General features: G+C 55.7%; 10 protein-coding genes across 10 annotated transcripts, besides 22 other annotated features; all 10 read left to right on the top strand.

The window, feature by feature from the left end:
- Positions 1-5: 5 nt before the first annotated feature.
- Positions 6-26: a microsatellite.
- Positions 27-98: 72 nt separating this feature from the next.
- TraAM80_05414 (spliceosomal U5 snRNP-specific protein) lies at positions 99-602 on the top strand (the record flags this gene model as incomplete). The annotated part of the gene is made up of 1 exon (XM_029382293.1): positions 99-602. One exon carries the CDS (start codon positions 99-101, stop codon positions 600-602), a length of 504 nt encoding a protein of 167 aa, XP_029237817.1.
- A 243-nt stretch (positions 603-845) lies between these two features.
- On the top strand, positions 846-2,255 carry TraAM80_05413 (uncharacterized protein; the record flags this gene model as incomplete). Its single annotated transcript, XM_029382292.1, has 1 exon — positions 846-2,255. The coding sequence occupies one exon, from the start codon at positions 846-848 to the stop codon at positions 2,253-2,255; it is 1,410 nt and encodes a 469-aa protein (XP_029237816.1).
- Positions 2,256-2,358: 103 nt separating this feature from the next.
- Positions 2,359-2,375: a microsatellite.
- Positions 2,375-2,394: a microsatellite.
- Positions 2,395-3,074: 680 nt separating this feature from the next.
- Positions 3,075-3,118: a sequence feature (A-rich).
- Positions 3,119-3,232: 114 nt separating this feature from the next.
- On the top strand, positions 3,233-6,817 carry TraAM80_05412 (uncharacterized protein; the record flags this gene model as incomplete). Its single annotated transcript, XM_029382291.1, has 1 exon — positions 3,233-6,817. The coding sequence occupies one exon, from the start codon at positions 3,233-3,235 to the stop codon at positions 6,815-6,817; it is 3,585 nt and encodes a 1,194-aa protein (XP_029237815.1).
- Positions 6,818-6,872: 55 nt separating this feature from the next.
- On the top strand, positions 6,873-8,699 carry TraAM80_05411 (LYT1p; the record flags this gene model as incomplete). The annotated part of the gene is made up of 1 exon (XM_029382290.1): positions 6,873-8,699. One exon carries the CDS (start codon positions 6,873-6,875, stop codon positions 8,697-8,699), a length of 1,827 nt encoding a protein of 608 aa, XP_029237814.1.
- An 84-nt stretch (positions 8,700-8,783) lies between these two features.
- Positions 8,784-8,810: a microsatellite.
- Positions 8,811-8,823: a microsatellite.
- A 573-nt stretch (positions 8,824-9,396) lies between these two features.
- On the top strand, positions 9,397-11,286 carry TraAM80_05410 (U3 small nucleolar RNA-associated protein 7; the record flags this gene model as incomplete). Its single annotated transcript, XM_029382289.1, has 1 exon — positions 9,397-11,286. The coding sequence occupies one exon, from the start codon at positions 9,397-9,399 to the stop codon at positions 11,284-11,286; it is 1,890 nt and encodes a 629-aa protein (XP_029237813.1).
- A 110-nt stretch (positions 11,287-11,396) lies between these two features.
- Positions 11,397-11,437: a sequence feature (GA-rich).
- A 988-nt stretch (positions 11,438-12,425) lies between these two features.
- Positions 12,426-12,455: a sequence feature (A-rich).
- A 340-nt stretch (positions 12,456-12,795) lies between these two features.
- TraAM80_05409 (uncharacterized protein) lies at positions 12,796-13,182 on the top strand (the record flags this gene model as incomplete). The annotated part of the gene is made up of 1 exon (XM_029382288.1): positions 12,796-13,182. One exon carries the CDS (start codon positions 12,796-12,798, stop codon positions 13,180-13,182), a length of 387 nt encoding a protein of 128 aa, XP_029237812.1.
- Positions 13,183-13,405: 223 nt separating this feature from the next.
- Positions 13,406-13,443: a microsatellite.
- A 250-nt stretch (positions 13,444-13,693) lies between these two features.
- On the top strand, positions 13,694-16,306 carry TraAM80_05408 (uncharacterized protein; the record flags this gene model as incomplete). Its single annotated transcript, XM_029382287.1, has 1 exon — positions 13,694-16,306. The coding sequence occupies one exon, from the start codon at positions 13,694-13,696 to the stop codon at positions 16,304-16,306; it is 2,613 nt and encodes an 870-aa protein (XP_029237811.1).
- Positions 16,307-16,368: 62 nt separating this feature from the next.
- Positions 16,369-16,409: a microsatellite.
- Positions 16,410-16,702: 293 nt separating this feature from the next.
- On the top strand, positions 16,703-19,222 carry TraAM80_05407 (uncharacterized protein; the record flags this gene model as incomplete). Its single annotated transcript, XM_029382286.1, has 1 exon — positions 16,703-19,222. One exon carries the CDS (start codon positions 16,703-16,705, stop codon positions 19,220-19,222), a length of 2,520 nt encoding a protein of 839 aa, XP_029237810.1.
- Positions 19,223-19,611: 389 nt separating this feature from the next.
- Positions 19,612-19,637: a microsatellite.
- Positions 19,638-19,649: 12 nt separating this feature from the next.
- TraAM80_05406 (putative kinesin) lies at positions 19,650-21,917 on the top strand (the record flags this gene model as incomplete). The annotated part of the gene is made up of 1 exon (XM_029382285.1): positions 19,650-21,917. One exon carries the CDS (start codon positions 19,650-19,652, stop codon positions 21,915-21,917), a length of 2,268 nt encoding a protein of 755 aa, XP_029237809.1.
- A 90-nt stretch (positions 21,918-22,007) lies between these two features.
- Positions 22,008-22,051: a microsatellite.
- A 230-nt stretch (positions 22,052-22,281) lies between these two features.
- Positions 22,282-22,300: a microsatellite.
- Positions 22,301-22,459: 159 nt separating this feature from the next.
- Positions 22,460-22,490: a microsatellite.
- Positions 22,491-22,504: 14 nt separating this feature from the next.
- Positions 22,505-22,545: a sequence feature (GA-rich).
- Positions 22,545-22,579: a microsatellite.
- A 741-nt stretch (positions 22,580-23,320) lies between these two features.
- Positions 23,321-23,342: a microsatellite.
- A 41-nt stretch (positions 23,343-23,383) lies between these two features.
- Positions 23,384-23,413: a microsatellite.
- Positions 23,414-23,574: 161 nt separating this feature from the next.
- Positions 23,575-23,625: a sequence feature (GA-rich).
- Positions 23,626-23,796: 171 nt separating this feature from the next.
- Positions 23,797-26,913, top strand: TraAM80_05405 (ubiquitin-activating enzyme E1; the record flags this gene model as incomplete). The annotated part of the gene is made up of 1 exon (XM_029382284.1): positions 23,797-26,913. One exon carries the CDS (start codon positions 23,797-23,799, stop codon positions 26,911-26,913), a length of 3,117 nt encoding a protein of 1,038 aa, XP_029237808.1.
- A 51-nt stretch (positions 26,914-26,964) lies between these two features.
- Positions 26,965-27,009: a microsatellite.
- A 669-nt stretch (positions 27,010-27,678) lies between these two features.
- Positions 27,679-27,710: a microsatellite.
- Positions 27,711-27,727: 17 nt separating this feature from the next.
- Positions 27,728-27,759: a microsatellite.

Raw genomic sequence — 27,759 nt, 5'->3', positions numbered from 1 at the left:
CCTACCTCTCTCTCTCTCTCTCTCTCGCAATGGTTATTGTTTTTACCTGGGGGTGTTTGCCTACGCCCGCGCAGCAGGCGTAAGGTGTGTACGGGAGAATGGCCGACCTGCAGCACCTGCACTCCGCCTGGGACGTGGACCGCCACATCGTCCTCGAAGGGGAAAGGCTGGTGCTGGTGCGCTTCAGCCACTACGAGTCGTTGCCGCCACCACAGCAGCAGCCGGCGGCCGGCGACGACCCCAGCGGTGGAGGGCTGATGCCGCACTTTATTGCCACGCGGCGCATGGACGAGGTTCTCGCCGCCCTTGCCCCCAAGGTGCGGAAGTACTGCGTCATGTACGCCGTCTCGACGACAGAGGTGCCGGAGTTTAACATGATGTATGAGCTTGGCCATGACCGGGAGCCGTTTGCGTTGATGCTCTTTTTCCGTAACACCCATATCCGCGTGGACGTGGGCACGGGTAACAATAACAAGATTAACTTCTTCATCGAGGCGGAGGACCTGCTGCCCATTATTGACGCCGCGTACAGGGCCGGTAAGAGCGGGAAGGTCACCACCAGCTCGGAGAAGAAGTTCACCACAGCTGCGGTGCGACGGTGAGTATTGGTTGCTGTGACACTTTTTTCCCACCCCACCCTCCTCTGCTTGTTTCTCCTTTGTCTGTGTGGTCGGGCGCGTTAGGCTCCAACGGCCCCGACCACGGACTGAGGCGGTGTAGCCGCGCATGCCACACCCTGCTCATCCCGTTTCGCTCTCTCTCTTTTTGTTCCTTTTGGATTCCTTGCTAGAAGAGGGGTTGGCTTCTTGAAAGCTAAAGCAAAACACAAAGGGTGTGAATAGCAAATGCGCGCCGGCAGGAACTTCCCAAAGCGCAGTGTCAACTGCGGGAGGTGGCGGCAAATGTGGGTGGTGCTTGCGGTAGTGCTTTTTGCATGCATCGCACCGTGTATCGCAATTACTGTTGCCGCAGAGGACGTTCTAAACCATCCTGCAGAGTCAGGCCAGAAGAGTTGCGCCGATGGGGTGAAGGCGTACCTGCTGCAGACCTCGACAAAGCGTGCGGAGGTCGAGGCGTGGGTGAGGAGGGCACGCGCCGAGCTGAATGAGGCACGCAGCATCTTGGAGGAGGAGAAAAGCGGCGAGCGGAGGCCAAGCGGTAATACACAACGGCGTCTCAAAGCCGCATGGGCTAAATTTGAATCAGCATCGGAGGTGGCGCGGAAGTTCGACGAGACGGTGCTGAATTCCCATGGTAACCTGCCGCACGAATGTATTCGTGAGGTGAATGCGCTGTCGGCTACGGATCCCGATGCCGGTAACTGGGCTGGACAGGCGATGTATCTTCTGGAAAAGACCGTACTGAACCTAAGACTTTACGGCGAGACGCTGCGTGGGGTGGTGCTGTTTAACGTGGGGGAATATAATTCAGCCGCGGAATTCTACAAGGAAGCTGCCCACTTTTTTAATGTGAAGTCGCAAAAAGTCTATGAGGAGATTCAACGTCGAAAAAAAGATCGAAAGTTTGAAGAAGAAAGCGCTGGACTGTGGGAGTTGGCAGAGTTTGCCCTGTTGTACACGCGGGCCATGACCTTTGCGCTCGTGCCATGGGCTATTATCCTTTCGGCTTGTATCCTCCTCGTCCTCTTCGCCCCATTCATCCTCGCGGCGGTGCTGATACCGCAGTTTGTCTGGCGCGTGTGGGTGCAGCTCTTCTTTTTGCACTACACCTACGGGTTAACCGTCGACGGGTTTTTTCTCTCCCTGCGGCAGTACGTGGACCTTGTCGTGCAGCGGGACTGGGCGGGGCTGCAGGAACGTTGCGTCACCGCATTTTTTATCTTGGTTTCCCGCGATGACCAACCAGGGACGTTTTTTAACGGCATCTTTGCCGCTGCGTTGGTGCTGATCACAGTGGTGTTGATGCTTATTCTCATCTACTACTGGGTGAGGCTGCCGTACGCGATCATTGCGTCGGAGCTTGAGCTCTGGCGAAGCAGGCATGTATTGAGGCAGCTGCAAAAAGATATGGCAGGGTCTGCGAACATCAAAAGCAACAGCTCCGACTCCAGGGAAGCGTCATCTGCGAATGCGGGTGGGAAAAAGAAGGTTGACGCCCATCCTACTGCAGCCGCACCCCGCAGTACAAAGGAGACGAATAAACCCAATAGAGATGGTGGTAGCAGCAGCAGCAACGGCGGCAGCGGCGGTAACAGCAGCAATCTGGAGAGACGCAGGAGGAAGAAGAAGGCGTAGTGAGTTTAGCTGCACGTGTTGGTTTTTTTCAATAAGTCGACACACCGACGCAGTGCATTTTCATTCTTTTTTTATTTATTTTGTTTAGCTTGTTTTTTGTTCGTCTCTCTCTCTCTCTCTGTGTGTGTGTGTGTGTCTGCCTAGCTGTGGCTCCTCCACGTTTGTCACATGACATACGTCCCTCCCACCTCATGCCTTGAAGAGATGCTTGAGAAGACGGCGACAAGGCAGCGTGTGTTGCGGATGAGGGAGGGAGCTGCATCGAAGGACAAAAAAAGAACTCCGCGATGAGCAGCAACTGCAACAACAACAGCGGTGGTGGAAGCACGGGAAGTAGAGTGGCCGCAAAGGAGAATGAGCCACGCATTCTCCTGACGAGTGTTTCTGCTGGGGAAGGAAGACGGCAGTAGAAGACTCGATAGAGTTGAGGCCCACCTATACACACGCACGCAAACAATAAGTGGAGAGAGGGGCGGGGTGGGGAAAGCCGAACGGCGATGCAGGATGAAACAAACGGTGAGAATGAAAAAACAAAACAAAAAAAAGTATGGGGAGAAGGAGAGCAATCCTCATTGTGCGCCTCACTGAACATCATGTTTTCACGTGTATGTGTTCGCTTTATTTTTAACACTTTTTTTTTTCTTGTCTTGTCTCTTTCAGCGTTGCTGCGGGTGTGGATTTTGTCGTGTGTGTGCGTGTACGTATGCGTGGCTGCCTGGGCGGGGATCGCACACACGAACACTTCAGCCACATGCGTCAGCACCGCCCTCCTTCGCCTCCCGCCACCCGATGCGTGTGTATGTGGCTGCTCCGCCACACTTCTTTTCATTGTTTTGTTTTTCTTTCTTTTATTCATTGCTTTTTCACCGATCGCGCGGGACCGTGACGCCGCCGCGCACTAATAGAGGAGGTACGAGCGACGCACTCCTCCCATCCCCTTCCCATTCGCGTTGACGACAGGGTTAGGGGCGGCACTTATGCGCCACGCAGAGAAGAGGCAAACCAAAGGCGACATGACGGGAGGTTCGCCCGCGGCTGGTACTGCGGGCAGTGGTGGGGACGCGGGCGGCACCGGGGCATCGTCTGCGCGAAAGAAAATTGTGGTGCGGGGCGGGGCGGCAGGCACAACGGCCAGCGCACCGTCAGTGGCCTGTAGCAGCAGCGAGAGGAAGGATGGCGTGAGCAGCGCTTTTGACGCCGGCGCGAGTGGAGAGCAATGCGTGGCCCCGCAGTCATCGGCGTCGCCGGAGCAAGAGCGTTTGTCACTGGACCGCATGGTTTTTAGCTCAATTCATTTTTCGGCGCCGACGTTTGTCAACAACATTATAAATCGTGCGCTCTTTCCTGTCCTCCTCTCCCGGCGGAAGAAGAACTCACCAACACTATTAGAAACGGCAGCTGGCGCTTCAGCTGCCGGAGGTGGTGGCGCGTGGCAACAGCCTATTGACGGAGGTGGCAGTGGCAGCACGAAGAACGGTGGGGAGAACGGCACCCAAGCGCCGCCCGAAGCCGCAGCGGCTGGCGAAGACTATGTCACCATTGTGAATCGCTTGACCACAACGCTGGAGTGTGCGCTTGCTGAGATTGAGAAGGTGCAGGAGGAGGAGGAGTACGCCTTACAAAGCAACGAGGTTCGATGTCGTCGCGTGGAAATACGTGAGAAACGGCGGCTTGCAACCATCCGACTTGGGTTGGAGGCTACCACGGCGAGGTTGCACGAGTACGAGAACCGCGTATGCAACGCACTGGCGGCGACAGCGGGGATTGAGCAGCACCTAGCGCAGTCCAACGCGAGGGTGATGCGCGGCCGCGCCGTCTCACATCTTCTGAAACACTTCAAGATGTTTATGCACATGAACCACGCGGAGTTGGACACGCTGTTGAAGAACTTGTCCAAGGCACGCGCAGAACAGCGCGGGGAGGTGACCTCTAAGTGGGAGGCCGGGATCGTGTCACCGGCGGATCCCATGTACTACGGCGGAGCCGGCAGCGGCGGTGGCGGTACTGGTGGTGGTAGCGGCGTGGAGGATATCGCCGCGGCAAGGAGCGAGGAAGCTGAGAGTAGCCGCGGCCAAGGAGAAGTGGAGAGGAAGAGTGTCACCCGGGGCCGTGAGGCGGAGCCCAACCGGGACCCTACTGAGGCCAAGAACGGTAACGCCAAAAATGAGAGTGTTCTCAGCGGAAGCAGCAGAACGGAAGCGGTGCGGCCGCATGGGCCTTTTAGGCAAGGCGGGCCACGCCAACTACGGCGTCGTGTAGTGACGGTGGCGCAGGACTCCGATGAGACCGAAGCGTCGATGAGGATAGCGGCCACAGCGGCGACAACTGCAAAATTTGTTGATGGAAAGATTGGTGATGGTGGTGGTGGGAGGGAAAAGATGCATCGCATGGAGACGGCTGCGGTTGCGGCCGGCCTGGATCGTACCTTTGCAGTACGCAGCTGCACGGAGGCGCAGGTGGACTGGTGCCAGCGACTGACGCACCTCTGCCGCGAGCTCGAAAGCGTCGTCGGGAGCACGTCCAACATTGACCTCTACGTTGGATGGGTGCGGCAGGAGCTTATTGCCGACGTCTTCCACCTTGTCGACCGCTTCAACGAGCTCTACAAGGATCATCCTGACACGGCAGTGCACCAGCCCTACGGTCGTGCCCTCCTCAAGACACTGGAACTCGTCTCGCGGCTTTACAACAGTATCACCAACTCCCATGATGCGCTGCTCTCTGCCTTTTACGCACGCACAATTAATCAGATGGGCATCACGCTTTTTAGTGAGTATTCGCCAAGCCCTCTTCCACCGCAGCCACCACTCAGTGGCGCCGCCACGGCATCTACGCCACCCACCGCTATGCAGCACTACCGCAACAGCACGGAGCATGACCTGCATCGCACCTTTGATTTTCTTCTTTCTCGCACCCGTCGTGACGTGATTGTCGTGGAAACAATTTTTGGGACGACAAACTCGGCGCGGCGGCAGTTGCTTGCGCAGGTAACTGAGGGTGTGGTGAAACCATTTGTCACCCAACAGCTAAAACTCGCGGAATTTTTTAAGCGAGACATGGTGGAGGCGGAGGCATGTCTGTCCCCGCGTTCCAAGCGGCGCGCCTCCACGCGGGTGGCGGACGCCATGACCTACGCCCACACCATCCAGGCCAGACTATTTAGCTTCTTTCAGGACTACGTCAAGGAGCTGCGAAACACCTTCGAAAAAGGTGAGGCGGACTTCCTTCAAAAGTACGCCGACTCCATTTTTACTGGGCGCTCCGCCTTTGTGGAGCAGAAGTCGGAGCTTGTGCTGCTGAGGCGCTATCACACGATGTTAGAGGAGCAATACACCCGAGATTTGCACTCCGTCCCGGAAGAGGTGTTTGACCTGCGGGAGGCGCACATGAAGAAGACAAAGGAGCTCATTGAGCGACTCAGGGAGGTAGTAGCGCGAACACGCACCTACGCCCCACCAAAGGACGTCACGTCGTGTGTCCTGGACCTCGTCAAGGCCTCACTGGAGAATATGGGGAATTATATGGACGAGGAACTGCGCAAGATGGTGGAGTCGCTACGCGCCGATCGTGAGCACTGGCGGGTGAAGCCGGAGTCGGAGGATGAGTTGTTGCGGCCCTCAAAGCTAGAGTCGCAGCAGTGTGGCCTGCGCATGCTGCTTTTTGTGCAGTCCTCCCTGATGAGTTTGAATGACGCCATCTCGGTGAGCTGCATGCCGCTCCTGCAGGTTGACCCTCGTCTCGAGGCGGCGATTGAGGATGCAAAAGAGTCGGCGTACGAGGCGTTGGACGAGCGTGCTGAGACGCTGTTGAATCTGTGCGCCAACGCCATCATCGTGCGCTCCCTGTCCATCCTGCTTCACTACCAGAAACGGAACGACTACAGACCGAAGGTTGCAAAGGGGGCTGAGGGAGAGATGTTCGCCCAGCCGTGCACGCGTGCCTGCACCCTTTTCTGCCTGTACATCACAAGACAGTTTGAGGAGGCGAAGGAGTTTGTTCGACTCTCAAATGGCCAGGTGCCTCAGCGACAAAATACTGCGGGGGGTGCCGCAGGTGCAACACTCGAGCCGGCTTCAATGACAAGCCATTATCTGACCATGTCAAGTCGGCGGAGTGGCATGAAAGCTGGGGACGCCTCCAACGAGGTGCTGAACGCCGTGCGGGCACGCGCGCGGACGATGAACATGCAACAACTGCTGTACGGCGACGGAGGACCCTCGTCCTTCGTGCGCACTATTGGCGTCTGCCTTTACAGGGGGATTGTGACACACCTGAAAGCGTTCACCGTCACCGACCGTGGAGCCCTCATCTACAAACAGGACGTTACCGCATACATGGAGGCCATGCGCCCCATTATCAGCACACCAGGACTCGGTGGGGCTGTGGTGGAGGTGCTGTTTCGCCTGCTAAAGGAGACGGCGAGCCTGCTGTTGATGCCATGGGGACACATCAAAGGCGTGCGAGAGACGGGACTCCTGCGGCTCATGAGCAACGAAGAGCAGGTGCAGTTCATCCGAATGCGAGCGGATCTGCAGGATGGGTTCCGCAAGATTCACTACTGATGGGGAGGAGAAGAGGAAGAGGAATAAAAATGAATGTTGTCTGTCTTATGTGCGAATGTGTGAATGTACGTTTGCCTTGAGTAACGAAGGCGTGTTTTTGTCCGTTGCGCAACAGCAGGCTCCATTCAGGATGAAGAAGCAGGAAGATGAAGACAAGGAAGAAGCGGGAGGTGTGGCATGCCGCGATATGCCTGCGGTTGACATGGATTTCTTTAGCTGCCCGCGCAACTCAATCCCTTCTCTTTCTGTCCTTCCTTCCTTCCTTTTGTCATCGAAGCGTGTTTTATTTTCTGTGGCCACGTTCGCCCCCATGCGGAAAGGAGCCCCACCAACGGTAGGTAGTCGGCCGACATGCCGCGGGGCTGCCACGTCCCGTAGCCTCCGGGGGCGCTCCGGCTCCCACGATGGTTGTAGAGAACAAACGGATGTGTTGGCCGCCAGACCGGTGGGGTCCCAAATTCGTCATGCTCATCGCGAGGTGCGAGTCCCGCGAAGCGCTGACACGGCGGGCCTCAATAGTTACGTCCTGGTTGAGGCGGCGGGGGCGTCGCAGCCGTACGAGGTGGCCGCGGCCAGCGTCAGGGCACACCAAAACGGGGGGTTGGAGTTGAAGGAAGTTCCAGTGGTTAATGGCGTTGGTGCGATGGAGCGGTCAACGCAACAGAAACAAGAAGAGACGCCGCAGGGGGTGCCAGCTGGCAGTGCAGAGCAGCAGCAAACGCGGCACTACAGAGATAATGAAGCAGGCGGATCAGCGACGATGCATCCTGCCGACCGCATACAGGCATTGGAGCAGCTGTTGCTGCACATGTCTGCATTAAACAGACAGCTAGAGTTAGAGCTTATAGAGACCCGGAGAGAACTGATGGCGTACAAGCAACTCTTACCGGAGGTGCCGTGCCTCGCCGAGGCCCGGGCTCCGCCGCTGTCACGGAAAAATGTCAACAGTGCAGAGCCGTCGCCGAGGCCACATGCAACGCGGCGTCAATTGTCGTTTCTGAGGGAACAACAGCAAGGCTCGCAGGGTGGCATTAGCAGGTGGGAGACAACCTTGGTGAATATGCGCCAGGGTTGCGGGGAGGCGGAGGTAGACGCCCTCTCGGATGGTGCAGGACGCCCATGCCGCACAGACAACAACGACGAGGACGTTCGCTCGCCAGGGAGGCTTCTTTCAACGCAGCCACCCAAAAACGGTGGGGTGCAGCGGCAGCAGCAAGCTGCCAACAGGGCTGATAGAAATAGTCGCACACCCTACCATTGCGGGCAAACACGGCGTCCGGCAGAGGCGGCATCCGCAACGCATCGCCGAGATCGTTCCATGCGCCGACGCATCCGCCACCGCGAAACTCCGCAGTTTCCTGAGCGCTTCAACGCGGAGGAGGCGGTAGACATGCTGGAGTTTCTGAAGCGCTCACTCATGTACCGCTGCAACCACTCGCATCATCGATCGCCAGTGGAGGTTGCGCGGCCCGCCGCGAAGCCGCGGAAGAGCGCACAGTCTGTCCCACCATCGCCGCAGCGAAAGTGCAACGCCGCGGCTGCTGGCGCGCGGCTTCGCAGCGTTTCAGCGCGACATGCTAAGAGCCATGTCGTTGCAGCAACGAGGGATGCAGGAACGAGCAATAGAGGCGCAGCACCGCTCTCCACCGCCTATGACCGTTCTTCGAGAGCAAAGAACTCCACGCTGCGTGCGGCCCCGGGTCAAACTATGCCCTCTTCCGGAAAGGTCACACCGATGCGGAAGGACACGCTATTGTCACTCGCCCCAGCCGCAGCCGCAGCTGTGGGCGATGACGTGAAGTTAGAAGCGCTGCACAAGCGTTACTGGGAGCAGTCCCGCGCAATTTTAGAACAGCTTGATCAGATGCTGTTAGATGACTGAGGTGCCAGGTATTAGAGATGGCAATTATATTTGTGTGCTGCCTCTTTGAGTTTGCTCTTTCCAGAGGCGTGCCCATGTTGCCTGGTGTGTGTGTGTGTAGGTGGGTGGGTGGGGTGGGGGGAGGTTCCCTTCACTTTTAGTGGCGGCACGAAGGATGGTGTGAGGTAAAGTGCAGCACAAAATAAAAGGAGCATGGAAGCCACGCGTGTGCAAAGACATTCCCTCGAGTTTATGGAGCAGATAAACACCCACACACAAGAAAAAAGAAAAGAGTAGCTGAAACACAGAATGAAAGTGATGCAACTCGATTCACGAAGAAGGGCGTGGGAGTAGAGAGGGCTGAGACACCATTGCGTTTGGCCGCCGCTAAGACCGTATGGAGGAGAAATGTTATCCCTTCTTTTTTTTTTACGTTTTACTTCCTATTGGAGACAAGCTTCTCCTCCGCAGCGCGCCCAGTCGCCGTGGTTGTCTCGCATGCACTACCCCGCTCTTTCCCTCACTTCTGTGCCGTTGTGGTGTTCGTCCCGCTGTTGAGGAAGCGTGTCGTGTATTCTCCCTCTGTGTGCGGCATTCCTTTTGCTTCTCTTGTTTTTTTTTATTTAGTCGTTATTTTGCCTTTTAGTTCTGCGGCATCCAGAGGCCCAGCGGCGAAGAGGGTGGACACGCGAAGGGGCGAGGAGTCAAGCGGGCAGAAATGACTGCGGGCGCCGCGGTATCGCGGGAGACGAAGGAGATTGTGCGGCGTCGCAGGGCGGAGTTGCATGCGGAGAAGATAGACGAGGAGAGGCAGCAGCTGCGCGGACGCTGGGTCACGGACAGCAACGCGCTTCAGAATGCTGAGGCTCGCAGGCAGGAAAAACTGCAGCGGCGTGCCCCAAGGCGTGCCGCGCGCGCCAATTTGTTCACAAAGCTGGAGAAAACAGACACAGGCCTGCTGCTGGAGGAGCGCGAAGTCGCGGACCGCGTCACGCAGGACGATATTGTTGCCGCTGTGGACCTCCAAACGCAACAGAAGAAGTATGAGTTGCTGTTGGATAAGCTGGGCCCGTACAAGGTAGACTTCACCCTGAACGGTACACATCTTCTGCTTGCAGGTCTGCGGGGGCACGTGGCAAACATTCGTTGGAAGGATTTTGCACTAAACGGCGAGGTACAACTGAAGGACCGGATCGACGACGCCAAATTTCTAGTGGATCACACCATGACGGCGTTGGCGCAGAAGAAGTACGTCTACATGTACACCAAGGAGGGCGCAGAGATGCATGTTCTCTCTCAAATGGCAAACATGGATCGACTGGCGTATCTGCCGAGGCACTTGCTTCTCTGTGCTGCCTCTACCCGTTTCAGCGTGATGCAATACATGGACATCAGCACGGGGCAGGAGCTGGGTGCAAAGGTTCCCTCGGTGGTGCGAGACCCCGTCTCCTGCATGGATGTCAATCCCAGCAATGGGGTGGTAGCGAGCTGTGACCTGCGTGGTGTGGTGAAGTTTTGGTCCCCAGCCGTGGTGGACCCGCTTGTGCAACTGAAAGGTCATAAGGGTGTCATTGATGATATTCGATTTCATCCAAACGGCCGTTTTTTTGTGACGCTGGGCGGGGATCATAAATTTAAGGTGTGGGACTGCCGTACACTGAGGGCGCTGGAGGAGTACGCCGTGACGTACACCTTCAACACCGTCGATGTCTCTAGTTCTGGCCTTGTTGCCATGGGGGGTGGAACAAACGTGCAGTTGTGGAAGGGCATCTTCTCCAGCGCCAAGCCCAACGCGCCGTACATGAAGTTTGGCCTTGGTTACGGCAATATTGCCCAGCAATTACGATTTTGCCCCTTTGAGGATGTCTTGGGCATCGGCCACTCCCGCGGATTTCAGTCGATGCTGATCCCTGGCGCCGGGGACGCGAACCCCGACTTCTTCTACGCCAACCCACACGAGACGGAGCGGCACAGAAAGGAACGCGTCGTGTCGACGCTGTTGGACAAACTGCCGCCCGACACCATTTCCCTCGATATTCAGGTCCCTGGTGTCAACGAGGCGCGGCTTGCAGAGTATAACGAAAACATCCGCCTCAATCGCAAGGCGCGGGCGATTCGAGAAAAGAAGCAGCGTCGGGCGGACAAGTCTCTTGCGGACGCCGCCCCGACAGGGCTGCAAGTGGGCGACGAGGAGGAGGTGGATGAGGACCTTGGCTACAAGGAGCGTCCCGCCACGCGGGAGCTCAAGACCAGGAAGGAGAAGCTGAAGGAGCGGAAGATGCAGAAGTGGGACAAGAAGGACAGCTCAGACAAGGTGCGTTCAAAGCAAACTATGCGCACCTCCAGGATTGCGCAGCAGCGGCGAGCAAAACTCCAGCGCGCCAGTCGTCGTGGCAAGGACGAGGAGGAGGACGGCGAGGAGGAGGGTGAGCTGAAACGGGCGCAGAGCCAACTCAAGAAGCGTCGGCGCGAGGAGGCCGAGTTTGCCGATGACGTCCGTGCGCTGCGGATTCAGAGGCAAAACTCCAATGCAGAGGGGCAGGATATCGCCACGGGGTCGTCGTCTTTGAAAGTGAGGCAGAATGCGGCTCTGCGGCGGTTAATCTAGTGAGGGAAACAGAAAGTGTGTGAGAGGGAGAGGGAGAGGGAGAGGTCAATACGGAGGTGAGGGCAGCGTTGCTGACGCCTCCTGTTCGAGCAAAGGAGATGAAGTTTGATTTTTTTTATTTCCTTCTTTCTTTCCTTCTTTCTCTATTTCTGTGCGTGCGTGTATATGTGGTGCTGGCACGGTAATTTACAGCGATGGTGGTTAATAACGAGAAACAAAAAAAAAAACTTTAGACGGTTAAGAAACAAGAAGAAATCCAGATACAACAACAACAAAAAAAAAGCCCTCCACACTGCGACGTTCAGGGCTGAAAGTGAATTGTGTGTGCAACGTCTCTCTTTCTGTCTGGTGGGTGGTGCCGGAAAGGCAACGACCTGCCACAGCCATGCTACGCTCATCGCTGCCACCTTCTTTTCTTCAATGTTGTTATTTTTTTATTTTTGTGGTGCGTCGTATGTCGTCGCACTCATTATTTCCTCCAGCTGCATTGAAGGGAGTGGGGGGGGGGACCGCCTCTGTTTGCTGCGACCCGTACAGTCAGCCCGCTGGGAGTCAGCAACCGTCCGAAGCGTGGCCACAAACATGTGCATATATGATGTATACATGTATATATATGCATAAGTGTACAGACAAGAAAAGGCTAAAGAGGGGGAGGCGGCGGTCAATCGACAGCAGAGGAGGCGGTGGTGGCTTTTGTGGGCATGGATGTTTTTATTCCCTTTCACCGACCACGCCTTGCCGTACCTGCTCATTGCTCCAGCAGACACCAGCGGAGGGAGATCTGCGCGTACTCAACAGCGCTCCGCCTCCCATAACGGGCACCGCCTCTTCTCGCCTTTGGTGAGAGCCAGTTGGACAGAAGTGCACATGTGCTGACTCGGTAAATCCACTATTGTTCTTGGGCGTTGCTGTGACGCGGTTGTCCCGAGCATAGTCGTCGTTGTTCTTACCGCCGTATGTTCGCAGTGTTTTTCTGGGCCGGCACACGACTGAGCAAAAATACTACGACAGTGCGCTTATTGTCCCGCAGGGAAATTAAGTCTTGTTATTGTTTTTTTTGTGGTTTTGGTGCTATAATTCTTGGCGAGTGCGACGGTGGTGGCGGCGTTGGTGGTGGGAAGCGAGACGGAAAGCAGCTGTTGTTGTTGTTTTTTTTGTTTTGTTTTTTTGAGCTGAAATGGGAAATTGCCTCCCGTTGCCACCACCAAATGCGCCGCAGGGGTGGGGTGACATTGTTGCTAGTAAGCCTACCGCAAGGCCAAGTCACCGTCACTGCCTCTTTCTTGCTCCCTCTCTCACAATGTGTGTGTGGGCGCGTTTCCACTTCAATGGCACATCTCCCTTCTCTTGTGTGCAGGACCACCAACGACTCTTGCTTGCGGGAATCCAGTGTCGTATCGTCTTGTTCGCTTCCTCCTTGTCTTCCCTCTCGGCCCTACTCTTGATGGCTATGCGCGTCCCTGATACCTTCTTCTGAGCGACAAGAGGAAGGTCACGTCTGCGGCATGGATGATGGCATTGCCCCTTCTTAGCTGCTGTGCTCCCTTTACTCTCACGGCGGGGGTCATCCTCTTCACACTTTCCGCCTTCATGCAACACAGGAACTGGACTTTTGAAGTTCTTGCAGCAAAGGAGGGATGGTCACTGGAAGAGAAGTCCGCATGCTGCCGCAACGCCGCCATTTTTTACGTTATTCTGTCCACTGTGTTGTGGGTGGCTCTTGGCCTTACACATCTATCTGGAAAGAAAGCACGGAAGGAGCATCGAGGCGAGTTTCTTCCAGCCACTACTGTCGCTGTAGAAGACACTGCTGGTGATGGGGGTGACAACAGCGACAGGATGGGTTACCGCCGCCACCGCGAGGAGGCGCCGCTCCTGCAGAGAAGTGCTCTCTAAGTACCCAACCGCGTTGCCTTGAAACAAAAGAAGAAGAACAGTGTCAAACGTCGACTGGAAAATCAGTAGTGATGCATCATCATCTCTCTTTTTTGTATGCATGTGTATATTTGTATGTTATGCGCCCACGCACACTCCGCATTCCACGCGATTGTTCTTCTGTTCCTGCTGCGTGGATGATTTGCTTCCTTTTTATTTTCTTGCCACAACTCTTCTCTTCCCCACCACTACCACTACCACTACCACCACGACGACCACGACAGCGCGCAGCGGGGGAAGGAAACAACTGGTGGGGGTATTGAACGTCGATATCACACGGGCACCTGTGCTGGGCGCGTGAAGCGTCACGGGAACACACCGGCAAGGGAAGAAGAGTAGGAGGCGGTGGCTGCACTGCTGGGAGTGTCTGCTCGTCCCACAGGAGGGGAGGCGGAAAGGGAGAGGTGATTGTTGCGTGCGTTACCTCAGCATTTCTGGCAGGAGGACGCAGAGTGTTGCCGCGGACGGCGGAATGGCAACTGTCGGGGCATCGTCCTCTGTGACGCCGCAGAAGCGGCATCACCGTCGCCCCACCAGCCCAGCGTCACCGTCAACCGCAGAGCGCCGACACAAGCCGATGAGTTCCACCCCCACCGCACGCCCGACGCCTCTGGCGCTCGCACTGCAGGCGCAATGGACTCTCCTGCAGCAAAATATTCAGCTTGGGGTCATTCCCGCCACGGCTGAGCGTGACCTGCTAAGAGTGTTGGAGTCCCTGCCGGAAAACAAAACCACCATCTTGTCCGATGTGGAGGGGGTGTTGCCGTATGTCTTGGCCTTCGCTGTGGCGCCCATCCCAAGTGAGCGGACGCAGGTGATTGCCCTTGGGGCGATGCAGGCGATCGTTGGCTCACTCACCACGGTGTGGGGCAAAAAGGCGGCAGCGGTATTGGTGCACGACTTCCTGACTGTGGAGCACAATGCACTGCACGCACTGGGGGTGACGCTCTCGGTCGCGCTTGACGATGACGCCCCCACCGCGGAGGATGTCGTGATGGAGATGAATAGAGGCAAGTCGACGAAGACGCCGGGACGAATGCGTGACGCCACGCTTACGGAGACACGAAGCTCCATCGTAGGCGGGGCGTTGGAGTTCCTCCTCATGATTGTAACTTTGTCTGCACCAACTGCGGCTGCGGTGCTCACGCACCCCAAACTCATTCAGGCCCTTCTCTGCTGCCTCACTCAGGCCACCCCAACGCAGGCCTGTGATGTGGCCAATATTTTGCTTACCCTGAGTAGTGTGGAGGGTGCGGCGGAGGTGCTGGTGGCCTATCGGGCCTACCACAGTGTTCTGCACTACATTAGAACTGGTGTGCGTGGTGGGGCTGGTGTGTCACAGCCCAACGCGACGATGACGGCGTTGTGTTTGTTTTTGCGATTTGCGGTTCGCCTGGCAGGAAATTCGGCTGCCTTCGCAATTTTGCAAGAAGCTCCTACCGTACCTCAAGTGATGGAGGAACTTCTGCGTAGTCAGTGGGGGGAATTTGTTACTATTGCCTGCCAGTGGCTTGCCACAATCATGGAGCAGCAAACAAGTAACTGCGTCGGGTTCATGTCAGACATGCTTCTCAAGACACGGGTTGGCGAGCAGCTTTCCAGCATGTTACTGTGGTCATCAAATATGGGGCAATACGCGGTAAAGGCGGCACTCTGCTGGAGGTGGTTTTCTCTTGTTGCCCCCGCTGCTGCGGGATCTTTTTTGGTTTCGAATCCCAACGCTCTCTTCTCCCTTGTACAATCACTGGCAACAACCCCATTGTCACCACCACCACCACCGCCGCAACAGCAGAAGCAGAAGCAGAAGCAGCGCAAATCATTGTCGCACGAAAAAAACGTGTTTGACCCTGATGAAAACACTACTGAGGGCAATACGTCGCGTCAGCTGCTCATAGAAGTCACCTGCGCACTAGGAATTTGTCACGGGCTGGTAAAAAAAGCATTGCGTGCAGCAATGCGTCGGGTAATTCTTCACCGTCTTTCGCCCGTGACGCAGGAGGAGGTGCAGAAGCGTGTCGTAGCTGTTTTTGCTGGTGTCGAGGACTCCTACTTTGATGGGTACCCCACCGTGACGCTGCCGCACCGCAATGCAAACACGAGTCAGCATTTCCCATCAGACAGGCACCTGATGGAATCCGCCACAGAGACTGAGGATGACGTCAGTGACGAGGTGACGGAGAGGCAGCGGCACGTGAATGACTCTGACGGGGTTTATTCACTCTGCACTGGGGCACACTGGCGCCGCTTCATGCTTCGCTCGCTGACTCGCCTGTTCCACGGTAGTGCACGCGGAACGGTGAAATCTTTTGGCTCAGTAGCGCAGCGGCGTCTGTTAGGGGCTGCAACAGCGCTGCGCCGCATACCAAACTCGTGTGGAGCGCGTCAAAATCCATACGACCATCGCGCTCTCACTGCCGACATCAACACCAACACGACGGCGATGACGAAAACGATGTCTGTGCCTCAGTTGGGTGTAGTGCAGCGAGCTGAGGAGATGGGCGGCATGTTTTACCTAGACTGCATCCGTGTGATTCTGCGGCTGGCGCACCACTACAAGCACGCCTCCGCGAAGAGAGACGCTACCGGTGCTGGGGCGTGTCGTTTGGCCTCAACGCGTTCGTTGAACCGCGGGGGTAAGGCCCCGAATCCGTGGGCGCCGCCGCAAAAGGTGGAATCCACACGGTGTTGGGGAGTGGAGGAGGTGCAGCGGCCCGACGTCGTTTTGTTCTGCGTCTCCTACGATAACATCGTCGCGGAGCTGGCGGAGGCGCTGCTTGCAGTGGCGGAGCACACGAAGCGGCTCGGTGAGCAGCTTCAGCTGTGTCCGACACGAGCGCTGCAGCGGCGCTGCGTGTTGAATGACCTCTACCTGCACGTGTACCCTACGATTCACATGTGTCTTCGGTTTATTCAGCACCATATCGCACGGTCGCGACCGGTACTGCAAATCATTGCAGAAAATGAGCGGGCGGTTCACTCGGGGAACATATTGGACCTCTACGAGGCTGTTGGGCACTGCGTCGAGGGTGGTGCGCCGTCATCGTGGGACACCACAATAGAGAATCGCTTAAGAGGAGGGGAATAAAACGAAGAGAAGAGGGATGGGAACAAAAGTTGGGAGCGGCTCGGAGGCACGGGTAACGAAAGGAGAGAGAGAGAAAGAGTAGAGATAAGGACGGGAGAGGGAGTTGGATGTCAGCGACAGTGGCGTTGCCCGCGTCATGTTGTTTTTTTTTTTTTCTTCTATCTCTCTCTCTCGCACACACACACTGCTTCTTTCCCGTTCTATGCATACATGTGCGCTTGTGTCGATGCAAAGGAGGTTGCCCGCACGGGTGGGCTGCATCGTTGTCATGTTATTCGTGCTGCGCGTGAGCTGGGGCCTCAGTCTTGGGACGCCGCGGTCACCACCTCTCCTCTCTTCCGCTTCTTCACATTTTTTTTTTTTGCGACGATGTAGGAAGCATCCAGTTGGCAGGTAATGGCTCAACCCGCGACGACGCGCGCGGGGGATGCTCCGCAGCACGCCGTCACTTTTAATAAATACGATGAACGTGATCTACAGGGGAAAGCGATGCGGGAGTGGGAAAAACAAAAACGTGTGTGGGCCACTGTGCAGGAAAATATTCGTCGCCGCGTCGAAAACAACAACACGATAAATGGAGCCGGCATGAACATGCTCCAGGGGGCTTACCGGGCGCGTATACGTGAAGAGGAGATTGGGATGATCACCAAAGTCGCTCCCACCGCCGCCTTCTCCGGCCCTCACACATGGGAAAGTACCCTGCGCACCACCGGAGATACCGAAGTCATTCGGTATCTTAAGGTGGGCCAAACGAACTTCCCCTACGTGTTGTACGGGAAGATAACAGATCAGTGGCGGCTGAGCGTGGAGCACCAGTCAAACACCCGCGTCGTCTTCCCCGGTGAACACATCTTAAGCGAGGCGGCGAGTACCGGGCTGCAGCAGCGGCCATCCACAGCTGCTGTCCCAGTCCTATTCTGTAACTCGGATTACTACAAGCAGCGGTTTCAGCAGTACTTCCCGTTGATTGAAAAGAATATGCCTCACCTATTGTTGCCGCGGGCCTATTTAGAGGTGCGTGGTCAGCCACCCCCATGGACGACTAACCCAGAGGATGCTGCAGCGGCGGCGAAGAGGTCCGTGCCGGCCGTCGTGCACGTGCCGCCACTGCAACCTAAAGGGGGGCAGGAACAGCAGCAGCAAAAGGATCAAGAAGATCAGGATGGTATGGATGAAAACGGCCCCCCCAGTGTGGGGAAAACGGAAACTATGATTGGGAGCAAAGACATCAATGCAACGACAGTGCCCATGGAGGAGGACGCTGCAGGGGCTCCCTCGTTGGAGATCTCCACTTCACGTATACTTTTCTTTGCCCGGCCGGGGGAGCTCGCCCACGGCTCCGTGCAGATCAAGAACAACGGCACGACGACGGTCTATTACAGCTGGGCACCATTCCAACCAGTCACCGCCCTGGACGGTGAAAGAGATACGGACGTTGTTAACGGTGAGAAGGAGGAGACTACGAAGAAGCAAGGCAGCGATGGCACTGTTGAAGAGGCAACAGATGAGGCGGCGGCGCTTCACACGAGCAGTGACCAGCAGTCCCCTGCAAGTTCCAGGCAAATGGTGAAAGGGACGCCACACCAAATGAACGTTCCTCTTCGCTCCCTGGCGAAGAAGTTGGCGCAGTCCAAATCCTTCTTTTTCCTCTCTGAGCAGCTGGATGGTGTCATTCTACCCGATGACGAGAAGACGTTTTCCTTTTCTGTGCGGGCGGCATTTCCGGGACGTTTTTTGCAGCATTATGAGCTGCTTATGATCCCTGTCGCCGCCTCCCGTGTTGTAGTGGAACTGTGTGCCATTATCCAAGACGGTGGGCACTCGTTTGAGACCGTTTTTCGTCCTGTTGCAGCTGCACTCGACGCCAAGGCCGTTGTGGATGCGCAGCGTGAGGTCATTAACGCAATGGCAGCAAATACCAATGTGTATGAGGCTGCTGAAATTGCAAGGGCGACGCAGGCGTGCCTGGACGCCGCCAAGGTGTCTCAAGGAGCTCGAGAGGCGTTGGTTGCAAAGTGGCGCAAGGCATGGAACAGTACAACGTATCTCGCTCTGCGCCTTCCATTCAACATTGATGTTTACGAGCGGTTGAATGCTCTACACCAAAATCTCGTCCAAACGATGTTGGCACTGGAACAACCACTTCACCATGAAGAGTGGGATGGATCTGTGCAAACGTTGCAGAGTGACCTTTGCAAGCTACGTGACGCCGTGTCGCGTAATGTGCTGCGGGAGGGGTTAAACATTCTTCTGCGCGCGGCGACCGTGTGCGAGCTGGACGATGAACCGCTTGATCTCCTCTTGCAACGCGTCGCTGGGATGGTGGCCTTCTCAGCCCTGGCGCAACAAACGGGCGAGTTGGACGACACCGTCTTGCTCAGCCTCGGACTGCGTGAGCCTCACGGGGCGCGGAACGGGGCACACCCCCAGACTGGTGCTCGCGGAAACAATAATGCGGGTGGTGGTGGTGCTGCAGTGGGGCGCAAGGGGGTTGGCGGCAGCAGCAGCACTGGATCGTCGGGGGGAGGGGGCAGCAAGCCGCAGGGCAGGGCACCCAACAAAGGAAAAGGGACGGCATCGGCTGACCCCAGTCCCACTCGCCTAGGAAACACGGAAAAATCGCCAGCGCACAACGACGCAAACGCATCTGGAGACTCCTTGGCGGAGGCTTCTCTCAAGGAGGAGTACAGCATCTATCTTTTTGCTGGAATGCGGCGGCTTGTCGGCGACGCCGTTGATACGTTTTGCTCAATGTTGGAGTCTTTTCGGTACACTATGGAGGCGGCGTGTGCGTTACCGCTGCTTGAGGTCACAGCCTGTGTTCGTGCCGAGGCTGTACGCACCATTCAGAACACCGATGACGTAGAGGTTGACTTTGCGGTGGATGCTGCGCCGCCCAAAAAGAAGAAGAAGTAGTGGCGTAGAAGTGAGAGTGGAAGTGTGCCTGTGTGTCTGTGTGGATTGAATTTTTTGGCTTTTCTCCCCACCCTACCCCGTGCCATTTATGTAGAGTTACCTGAAGTGAAGATGACACTTTCTTGGGAACCACACACGGGTCTTGCGCGTGGATGAGTCCACGTGGTTGAGTGCGAAGAGGGTGGTAAGCGTTTCCGGTGGGCGGCCAACGGTCCGCTGACATCTTTGCCCCCGCACACTTTTCTCTCTTTCTCTCCTCTCTCGCCATGTGGAAGTGAAAGAGAACAGGAAGCCGAGGAAACAGCACAAGCGGAGTAGGTAATTAGGGTGCACAAGGGAGGGAATCAGAAGGGGAAAAAATACCGAAAAGGAAACAAAAAGGGGGAAAAACACACACACACATACATACACAACAAAAAAAAAAAAAATGGAGCCAAATCAACCGAAGCTCAGTGAGCCCAAACTCATTTCAAGGCCCATTCGAAAGAATGGCACATCTCCGAGGAAGAAGGTGGCGGCGGCGGCGCCTCACTCACCAACGCCGCGGCGGCCACTGCAGCGTGAGGTGAAGAATGCTCCGGATGCGCAGCTCAATGGGCGAAACATCGTGATGGACGACGCCAATGAGGCCTCAGACGCCTTCCGCTCACGTGTGACGGAGATTACTCGATTCAAGGTCTTCTCCCGCGTGCGCCCCTTCATCACAGAAGAGCTTGTCGAGATGCAGGGGCAGGAGCGCCGGTCGGTGGTGGAGATGACAGACAACAAGACGGTGATCCTAGACCCAAAGGAGGGGTGGGCGCCCAAGGCCCAGTTTGAGTTTGACGCCAGCCTCTGGTCGATCCCGCCGGAGCATCGCATTGTACACACATTTTACGACACGAAGCGCAGCACCTACGCGACGCAAAAGGACGTCTATGAACTTATTGGAAAGGACCTCGTTCCGCACGTGTTTGATGGGTTCAACAGCTGCATTCTGACATATGGGCAGACCGGTAGCGGCAAGACGTACACCATGATGGGTATCTACGACCCCAATGCGTCGTGTGGTGGGGACGGGGAGGAAGGCATCATCCCACGCGTTTCAAATGATTTGTTTTTGATTCTTGCCGGTAAACAGGCGGAGGAAGGGAAGAAAGCAGACACGAACGAACGTGTGCGATTTCGCGTCGAAGTGAGTTTTGTGGAAATTTACATGGAGCGTGTGAGGGACCTGCTGGACCCCGCGCTGAAGAACACGAAGGGTAATGAAAAGCTGCAGGACGCCCGCATTCGTCAGGACCCGTACAGTGGCCCCTTCGTGGAGGGGGTGACAAAGTACCAAGTAGAAAACTGGGCCCAGTGTTGTCTGCTGCTGGAGCGTGGCTCCTTGCATCGAACGACGTGTGCCACGGCTGTACACAATCAGTCCAGTCGCAGTCACGCCATCTTTCAGCTGACGGTCATTCAGGAGCGGACACTGCCGGCGAAGGACCGCTACTCACGGCCTGCAGTGCGCTACCAGGCAGGACGCATCAATCTGGTTGACCTTGCAGGGTCGGAGCGGGGTGGATTTCAGGAATACGTGAAGGAGTCAGCAGCAATTAACATATCGTTGCTTGCGCTTCGTCGCGTGATTGACAACTTAACGGAGCGGCAAAATATTCTCATGGAACAAGCTAAGGCAGAAATTACGGGGGCGTACTACCAAGAGCGCACCTTGCCGCAAGTCCCCTTCCGTGATAGCGTGCTGACGTGGCTGCTAAGTGACAGTATCGGGGGCAACGCCCGCACCACGATGGTGGCGACTATCAGTCCACTTGTGAAGAACTACGGTGACACGCTCGCAACGCTGCAGTGGAGTAGCAAAGCCCGCAATCTCGTGACGCTGGTGAAGGTGAATGATGCTCAGACGACGGTGGCGGACGGCATGGCGAGCAAGGCGGGGGAATTGCACAACACAGTGCGCATTCAACGGCAGAACATGGACTCCCTGCGGGAGGCGCTGCGGCAAAAACAAGAGCTTGCCGAGCGACTAGAGCGGGAGTCCCGAAGCATGGCGCGTCAGACAGCGAAAAACAAGGATGTGTTGAGTACGTTACTTCAAAAGTTTAAAGCCATCACCGTGCTGCGTGCCCTGCAACGTGTTGTGTGGCAGAAAAAGCTGAAGCTACTGAAGGCGCAGCAGGAGAAGGTTGCTAGTCAGCTTCAGGCGAGGCAGAAGGAATTGGAAGTTGTCTGTGTTCATCAGTCTACGTTGAAGGAGGATCGGGAAAAGCTGCAACAAAGGCTAGAAGAGGAGCGAAAACGTGAGGAGGAACTGAGTATGATGATCGCAAAAAAGGAGAGCAAAACCGAGGAAGATGCGGACCTGTTCGCCGCGCTGGAGGCGCAGTACAAGGCCGCGCTGGACGAGGTACATGCAGAGGAGCTTGCCCAGAAAGGGCCCGCGGATGTGCAGTTCAAAGAACTCACGCCACGGGACCGCATTGACGTCTTCCGGCGTGACGTTGAGGAGGCCAATAAGAAGGCGAACATGATGGAGGCGAAAATCAAGGAAAGCAAGCGGCCCGACTGGAGCGAGAGGGTGGCGCAGGACAAAAAGGATGCTGTGGAACTGCAACGTGAACGCACCGAACTGCGGCGCAAATTAGACGAGCTGCGACTGCGAAAGGAAGAGCTGCGGAGGACATTGAGGAAGCGGGGGGGAAAGTGAGGAGTGGAGTGGCCTGGGCACGCTGGAGTGGGTGAGTAGGTACATATAGAGAGAGTCTTGCCTGGCCCCCGCTCTTCACGGCTGGAGGGGAAAAGAAAAGGAAAAAAAAAATGCAAAGAACAAAAACAAAAGCACACATGGGATGGAGTGCAGATGTGGTAAAGACAAATTGGGGGAAAAAAGAAAAAAGGGAAACGAGGAGAGTGGAGTATAGTTTATGGGAATATGGTGAGATATAAGAAGTATTCGTAATGAGGCAAATGGCGGGGAGGAGGAAAGTGGGGGAACACACAAGTAACAGGAACCCGACAGGCGGTTGCGCGAGTTGTGTTGCATAAGCCACCCACCCGCCTGTACACACACTTCTTTCTCTCTCTCTCTCTGTGTGTGTGTACGTGTGTACGTGTATGGATTTATGTATATGGAGTACTACGCTGAAAGTGACTCTCCAATGGCACGTTTCCCTCATCCGTCGTCTGTAAGATTGTTATCCATTTATACAAACACGCATATAATACTACCCACTCACCACCATCGATGTCGTGATTGTGAGTTGTTATTGTCGTTGTATTGGTTTCTGTCGTTAATTTTTTTTTTTTTTCACCGCTGATTTTTTCTTTTTTTTTTTGGTGGTGGTGGTGGTGTGTGGGGGGGGGGGGGGGTTAACTCGTCTTGTTGTGATTTCCCTTTGCTTCCTCTCGCTCACTTGTCCACCATTTTTTTTTCTCTCCCTGGCGAGTTGAGCTTAGACACTGTCTATTGATATATAGAATTTCTTTTTTTTTTCGACGCGGTTTGGGTTTTGTGCCACTCGCCCGCGTGGTGGTGGCGGTGTTGGGTTCCTTTTGCCGCGTTAGTACAGACGGTGGCGGCACATTTTCCTTTTTTGCTTTCTCGCTTCTGTGGTGTGCGTGCGCCTCCGCTTCCGCCGTGCCGCCTTTGGCGACCCCGTGCGTATCTGTGTTAGGGAGAGTGAAGGGGGTGAGTGGGTGGGAGACGAACAAAATGAGGCGTGAGCGGACGCCGCCGCCCCCGCTCACCTCGCCAGGCGCCGGTGAGAGGAGGCGAAAAAGAGGGAGGAGAGAAAGATGAAGATAGTGTAGGCGAATAGTCGGTGTGTTTGTGTTTATGTGTCTATACATGCTTCTTTCCATGTTTTTATTTCTGCTGTGGGTAGTGGGACGGAAAACGTTACATCGCGTCGTAGGTGGTGCTGGTGGGAGACGCCCCCACGTGGGGCGGCGTGTATTCTCGTGCCTTCAACAAAACGCGAGCGAGCGATGTTACGTGCTGTCCACGCAGAGAGGCATGCGTATTCGCTGTGTTATGTTACTTACCCCCACCCCCACCTTTTTTTTTGTTTTTGCTTCCTTGCGTCCTCCTCTCTTATTCCTTTGCATGCATGTGTGTGTGTGTGTGTGTATGACCCCAAATGTGTTTGGGGGACGCCTACGTTGCATTGCACTGCAGCACCAGCAGCAGCAAGAACAGCAACAAATACGTCATGGGAGGAAAAAAAAAAAGAGTTGGGGGTGGTGGTAGTGGGACTAAGGAAGTAGGCGTGGAAAACACCTGGGTGGGAAAGTGAGATAACGAGAGTGAGAGATATATAGACGGCGTTTTGTGAAGGCTAACCTTGGCGGTTTCCTTTTTTTTTTTTCTCTTCTCCCCACTTTTTATCTTCCTCCTCCTCTTACTTTGCTTTTCCCGGTTTATCCGCGACACCTCGCGGGGTGACTTGCATCGCGGAGTCAGTTTGGGGGCTGGAAAAACAAAAAAAAACCAACAACATCAAGGAAGTGAAGCAGAAGCAGAAGGAGAGCGAGAAAGAGGAGAATTGAAAACAGGAGGAGAAAGAAAACATAACAGCGCGGGGAGGATGATGCACGAGGATGAGAAGCGTCAGCTGTACAACCGACAGGAGTATGTTGTGGGCGTCGAGACGCAGGCAAAGTACGGCAGCACCGACGTCCTCGTCGTGGGGGTCTGTGGGCTGGGGGCGGAGCTTGTGAAGAACCTCGTACTCACGGGGGTTCGCTCAGTTCAAATCATGGACGGCGGCGCCGCGACCCTGCAGGACTTGGGCACAAACTTCTTTTTGACCCCGCAAGACATCGGCAAGTCGCGGGCAGATGTGGTGGCGATGCGGGCGCAGGAGCTGAACCGCTTCGTCAGCGTCACCGCCGTGACGCGTCCGCTGCATGAGGTGATCCCCACCGTTCATGTGGTGGTTTTTGCGAACCAACGCACAACGGCGCTTGTCGGCGAAAACGCCCTCGCACGGAGGCATGATGTAAAGTTTGTGGCGTGTGAAAGCCGGGGTGTTGCGGGGTGTGTCTTTGTAGACGCGGGACCGTCCTTTAGCGTGTTAGACCCCGATGGCGAGGATACCGTTTCCTGCATCGTCACAAGCATCTCGCGTGACGGCGTGGTCTCGCTGCATGAGGACAAGAATCATGAGTGCGAGGTGGGGAGCCATATTTTTTTTACAGGTGTCCTGTCGCCTGCTGCGGTGAACGCGGACATTGACCCATCCAACATTCATGGTCGCTCCCAAAGTACTGCCACCTCGTCGCTGAAACTGTTCGAGGTGGCGGAGGTCATCTCCCCATACATCCTGCGGCTGAAAAATTTTGAGGCAGAGGTAGGCGATAACGCTATTAAAGTCGGCACCGCCGCCTACCTCCACACAACCAAGCGACATGTACTCATGGGATTTAAGGACCTGGAGCAGAGTGTCGCCGATCCGGCGTTTGTTGACGTCTTTGATAGTGAGCAGAAAGTGAATGCCCCAGCCACGCTGCACGCCGTCTTTCGTGCCTTGCACGACCACGGCACACTGCCATCGACCCCTGCAGAGGTGAACGCCGTGTTGAATGCGGCTGAGGTGTACTACAACACCTTCAGCAGTGGCTGCCTTGACGTGGCAGCCGCCAAGTCTGTCCTTTCTGTGATTCATGGCAATCTTAACCCGATGACCTGCTTTATTGGCGGCCTCGCGTCACAGGAGGTTCTAAAAGTGTGCAGTGGGAAGTTTACACCCATCCAGCAATGGCTGTACTACGATGCAAGGGAATTGCTTCTGGCTCGCGGCGAGGTAACGGAGGCGGATCTTCGCCCCTCTTCCCCGACTGGAAGTCGCTACGACCAACAGATTGCCGTTCTTGGAGCCGAGTTTCAGTCGTACTTAGCGAAGCAACGGGTCTTCATCGTTGGTGCTGGGGCGCTGGGTTGCGAACTCATCAAGAATGCCGCATGCATAGGGCTTGGTGGCATCTCCATCACGGACATGGACGATATTGAGATGAGTAACCTCTCGCGTCAGTTTTTGTTTCGTAACAGTCACATTGGGCAGCACAAATCAAAAGTGGCGGGGGAGGCGGCCAGGGCCATCAACCATGACCTGCAGGTGACATCCTTTGTGGAAAAGGTGTCACCCGAGACGGAGGGCATTTTTAATGAAAAATTCTGGGACTCGCACGCCCTTGTACTGAATGCACTTGACAATGTGGAGAGTCGCAAGTACGTGGATAGCCGTTGCCTCTTCTACAAAAAGGCTCTTTTTGAGAGTGGCACGCTGGGAACCAAGTGCAACGTGCAGTGCATCATCCCCTACTGTACGGAGAGCTACAGCAGCAGCCATGACCCGCCAGAGAAGTCCATTCCGCTCTGCACCTTGAAGAACTTCCCCAACGCTATTGAGCACACGATTCAGTGGGCACGGGACAACTTTCAGGTGCTTTTCACCAGTACGGCCGAGGAGGTCAATGCGTACTTGCAGGACCCCGCAGCATTTGCGGCGGAACTCGAGCGTGATCCTGCCACCAAAGCACTGGCATTGAAGGCGGTTCGGGATGCGCTGGTGCGGTGGCCGAACGACGCTGCGGACTGTGTGCGTATCGCGCGAGCGTTATACCATGAGTACTTTAATGACGCCTTTCGGCAGCTGCTTTACAACATCCCGGTTGACAAACGCAACGAGAATGGGGAAATGTTCTGGAGCGGTGCAAAAAAACCGCCCACCCCGCAGGAATTCTTGCCAGATTCCGAGTTGAGCATGTCATTTGTGTACCACTGCGCTTACCTACTTGCATGTGTATACGGTCTGCCACAATTCACACTCTCGAGCGAGGAGGTGATGCGGATGGCGCGGGAGACCGCGGTGCCGGAGTTTGTGCCGCGCCAAGCCATCTTCGCCACCAGTGAGGCGGAAAAGGAGGAGTCCGTGGCACACCTGGCCGCCGACGTCCGCTTGCAAGACCTGCCGCCGGTGAGCAACTTTCACGGGCGTCGCATGATCCCACTGCAGTTTGAGAAGGATGACCCCACAAACCACCATGTGGAATACATTACGGCCTGTTCGAACATGCGTGCCGTCGCGTACAACATTCCGCCCGCGAGTGTGCACCACACCAGGCGCATTGCAGGGAACATTATTCCGGCAATGTTGACAACCACCGCACTCGTCACAGGCCTCGTGGGGTTGGAGGTTCTCAAGCGTTTGCTTTTTTCCCAACGTCAAGAGAAGAGTGGTATGCCGGTCAATGCACCGCCCACACATAAGGAGGTACAGGAACAGCTTAGTATCTACCGCAACGCCTTTGTAAACATTGCTTTGCCGTTCATAGCCTTTTCTGACCCCATCATGGCCCCCGGCGCATCGTACGTGATGCCGGATGGTCAATCCGTTCGATGGGGAATTTGGGACCGCATTGACGTTAACGAGGGACGCGACCTGACGGTGCAGGAGCTTGTTGCGGTGCTTGAGAGCCGCTACCAGGTGGAACTGTTCATCATTGCCCTTGCTAGCGGCAAGATGATTTACTCCCAATTCGGCAACACAAAGGACCGTGGCAGGCCAGTCTCCGTTGTCGTGCAGGAGCGGGGGGAGCAGCTGCAGGACGGCGAGGACCACTGCTGCCTGATCGCAACTGGCAGCATGGGCGACGTCGACGTGGACATCCCTGTGATCCGCTACCGGTTCCGCAACTTTTGACGTTGCCTCCAGGTACCCAGGACGGAAGCACGAGAGAGACGATATTAAGGCAAGGACAAGAACGGAAGAAGAAGAAGAAGAAAGGATATGAAAAAGCAACGGGGGAGAAAAAGGATATATGAATGTACACCTTTGCTTTATTTATTACGCCTGCGTGTGGCTTTATTCATATTTGTATTTTGCCCTCCTCCCTCCCTCCCAAAAACAAAAACAAAACAAAAACGTGTTCGTGTGTGCCAGAGGATACGGCGGGCGGAGTAGAAGTGACCGGAGGTGGGTGAGTGGGAGGGAGGGCAAACCGCAAGTTGAGGAGGAAGGAAAAAAGACAGACTGTGCGTGTATGTGTGAAATGGAAGAGAAGAGAAGCAGGGCAAGAGAAAGGAAAGGGGGCGTTGTGTGCGAGGCATATGCGATGAGCAGGCCAAACGAAAGCGTAAGCAAAAATGAAAAAAAAAACGATGGAAGAAAGGGGAAATGAAGTGTGTGCGTGTGGGCACGCAGTGAAGAAGAGACCGTCATGCAGTTTACCAACATGTTTTTGCTCAGAGGAGCTTCTGCCTGAGATGTCTGAGGCAGTGCGCTTGTCTTCACATATATGTCTTGGTGTGTATGTGTGTGTGTTTTTCAGCCGCCGTTGTTGCTGCCGCCCCTCATTCTTTTTTCTCTTGTTGTTGTTGTTGCTGGTGCGTGCCGTCGTGTGGGCGCTGATGCCTCCGCTGCTTGACGCACCTCTCCACCAAAAGGTTACGAATGTCGTTTCCTTTGCTGTCTCTGCCTCTGCCTCTGCCTCTTCCTCTTTTCCCACACAGCGACAAGAGAGAGAGAGAGAGAGAGAGAGAGAGAGAG

This window comes from Trypanosoma rangeli (genome assembly GCF_003719475.1).
Source record: "Trypanosoma rangeli strain AM80 chromosome Unknown Tra_15.4_contig_00175, whole genome shotgun sequence".
Taxonomy (NCBI): domain Eukaryota; phylum Euglenozoa; class Kinetoplastea; order Trypanosomatida; family Trypanosomatidae; genus Trypanosoma; species Trypanosoma rangeli.
The sequence above is the reverse complement of the archived record's forward strand: the minus strand, read 5'-3'. Positions and strand labels throughout refer to the sequence as shown.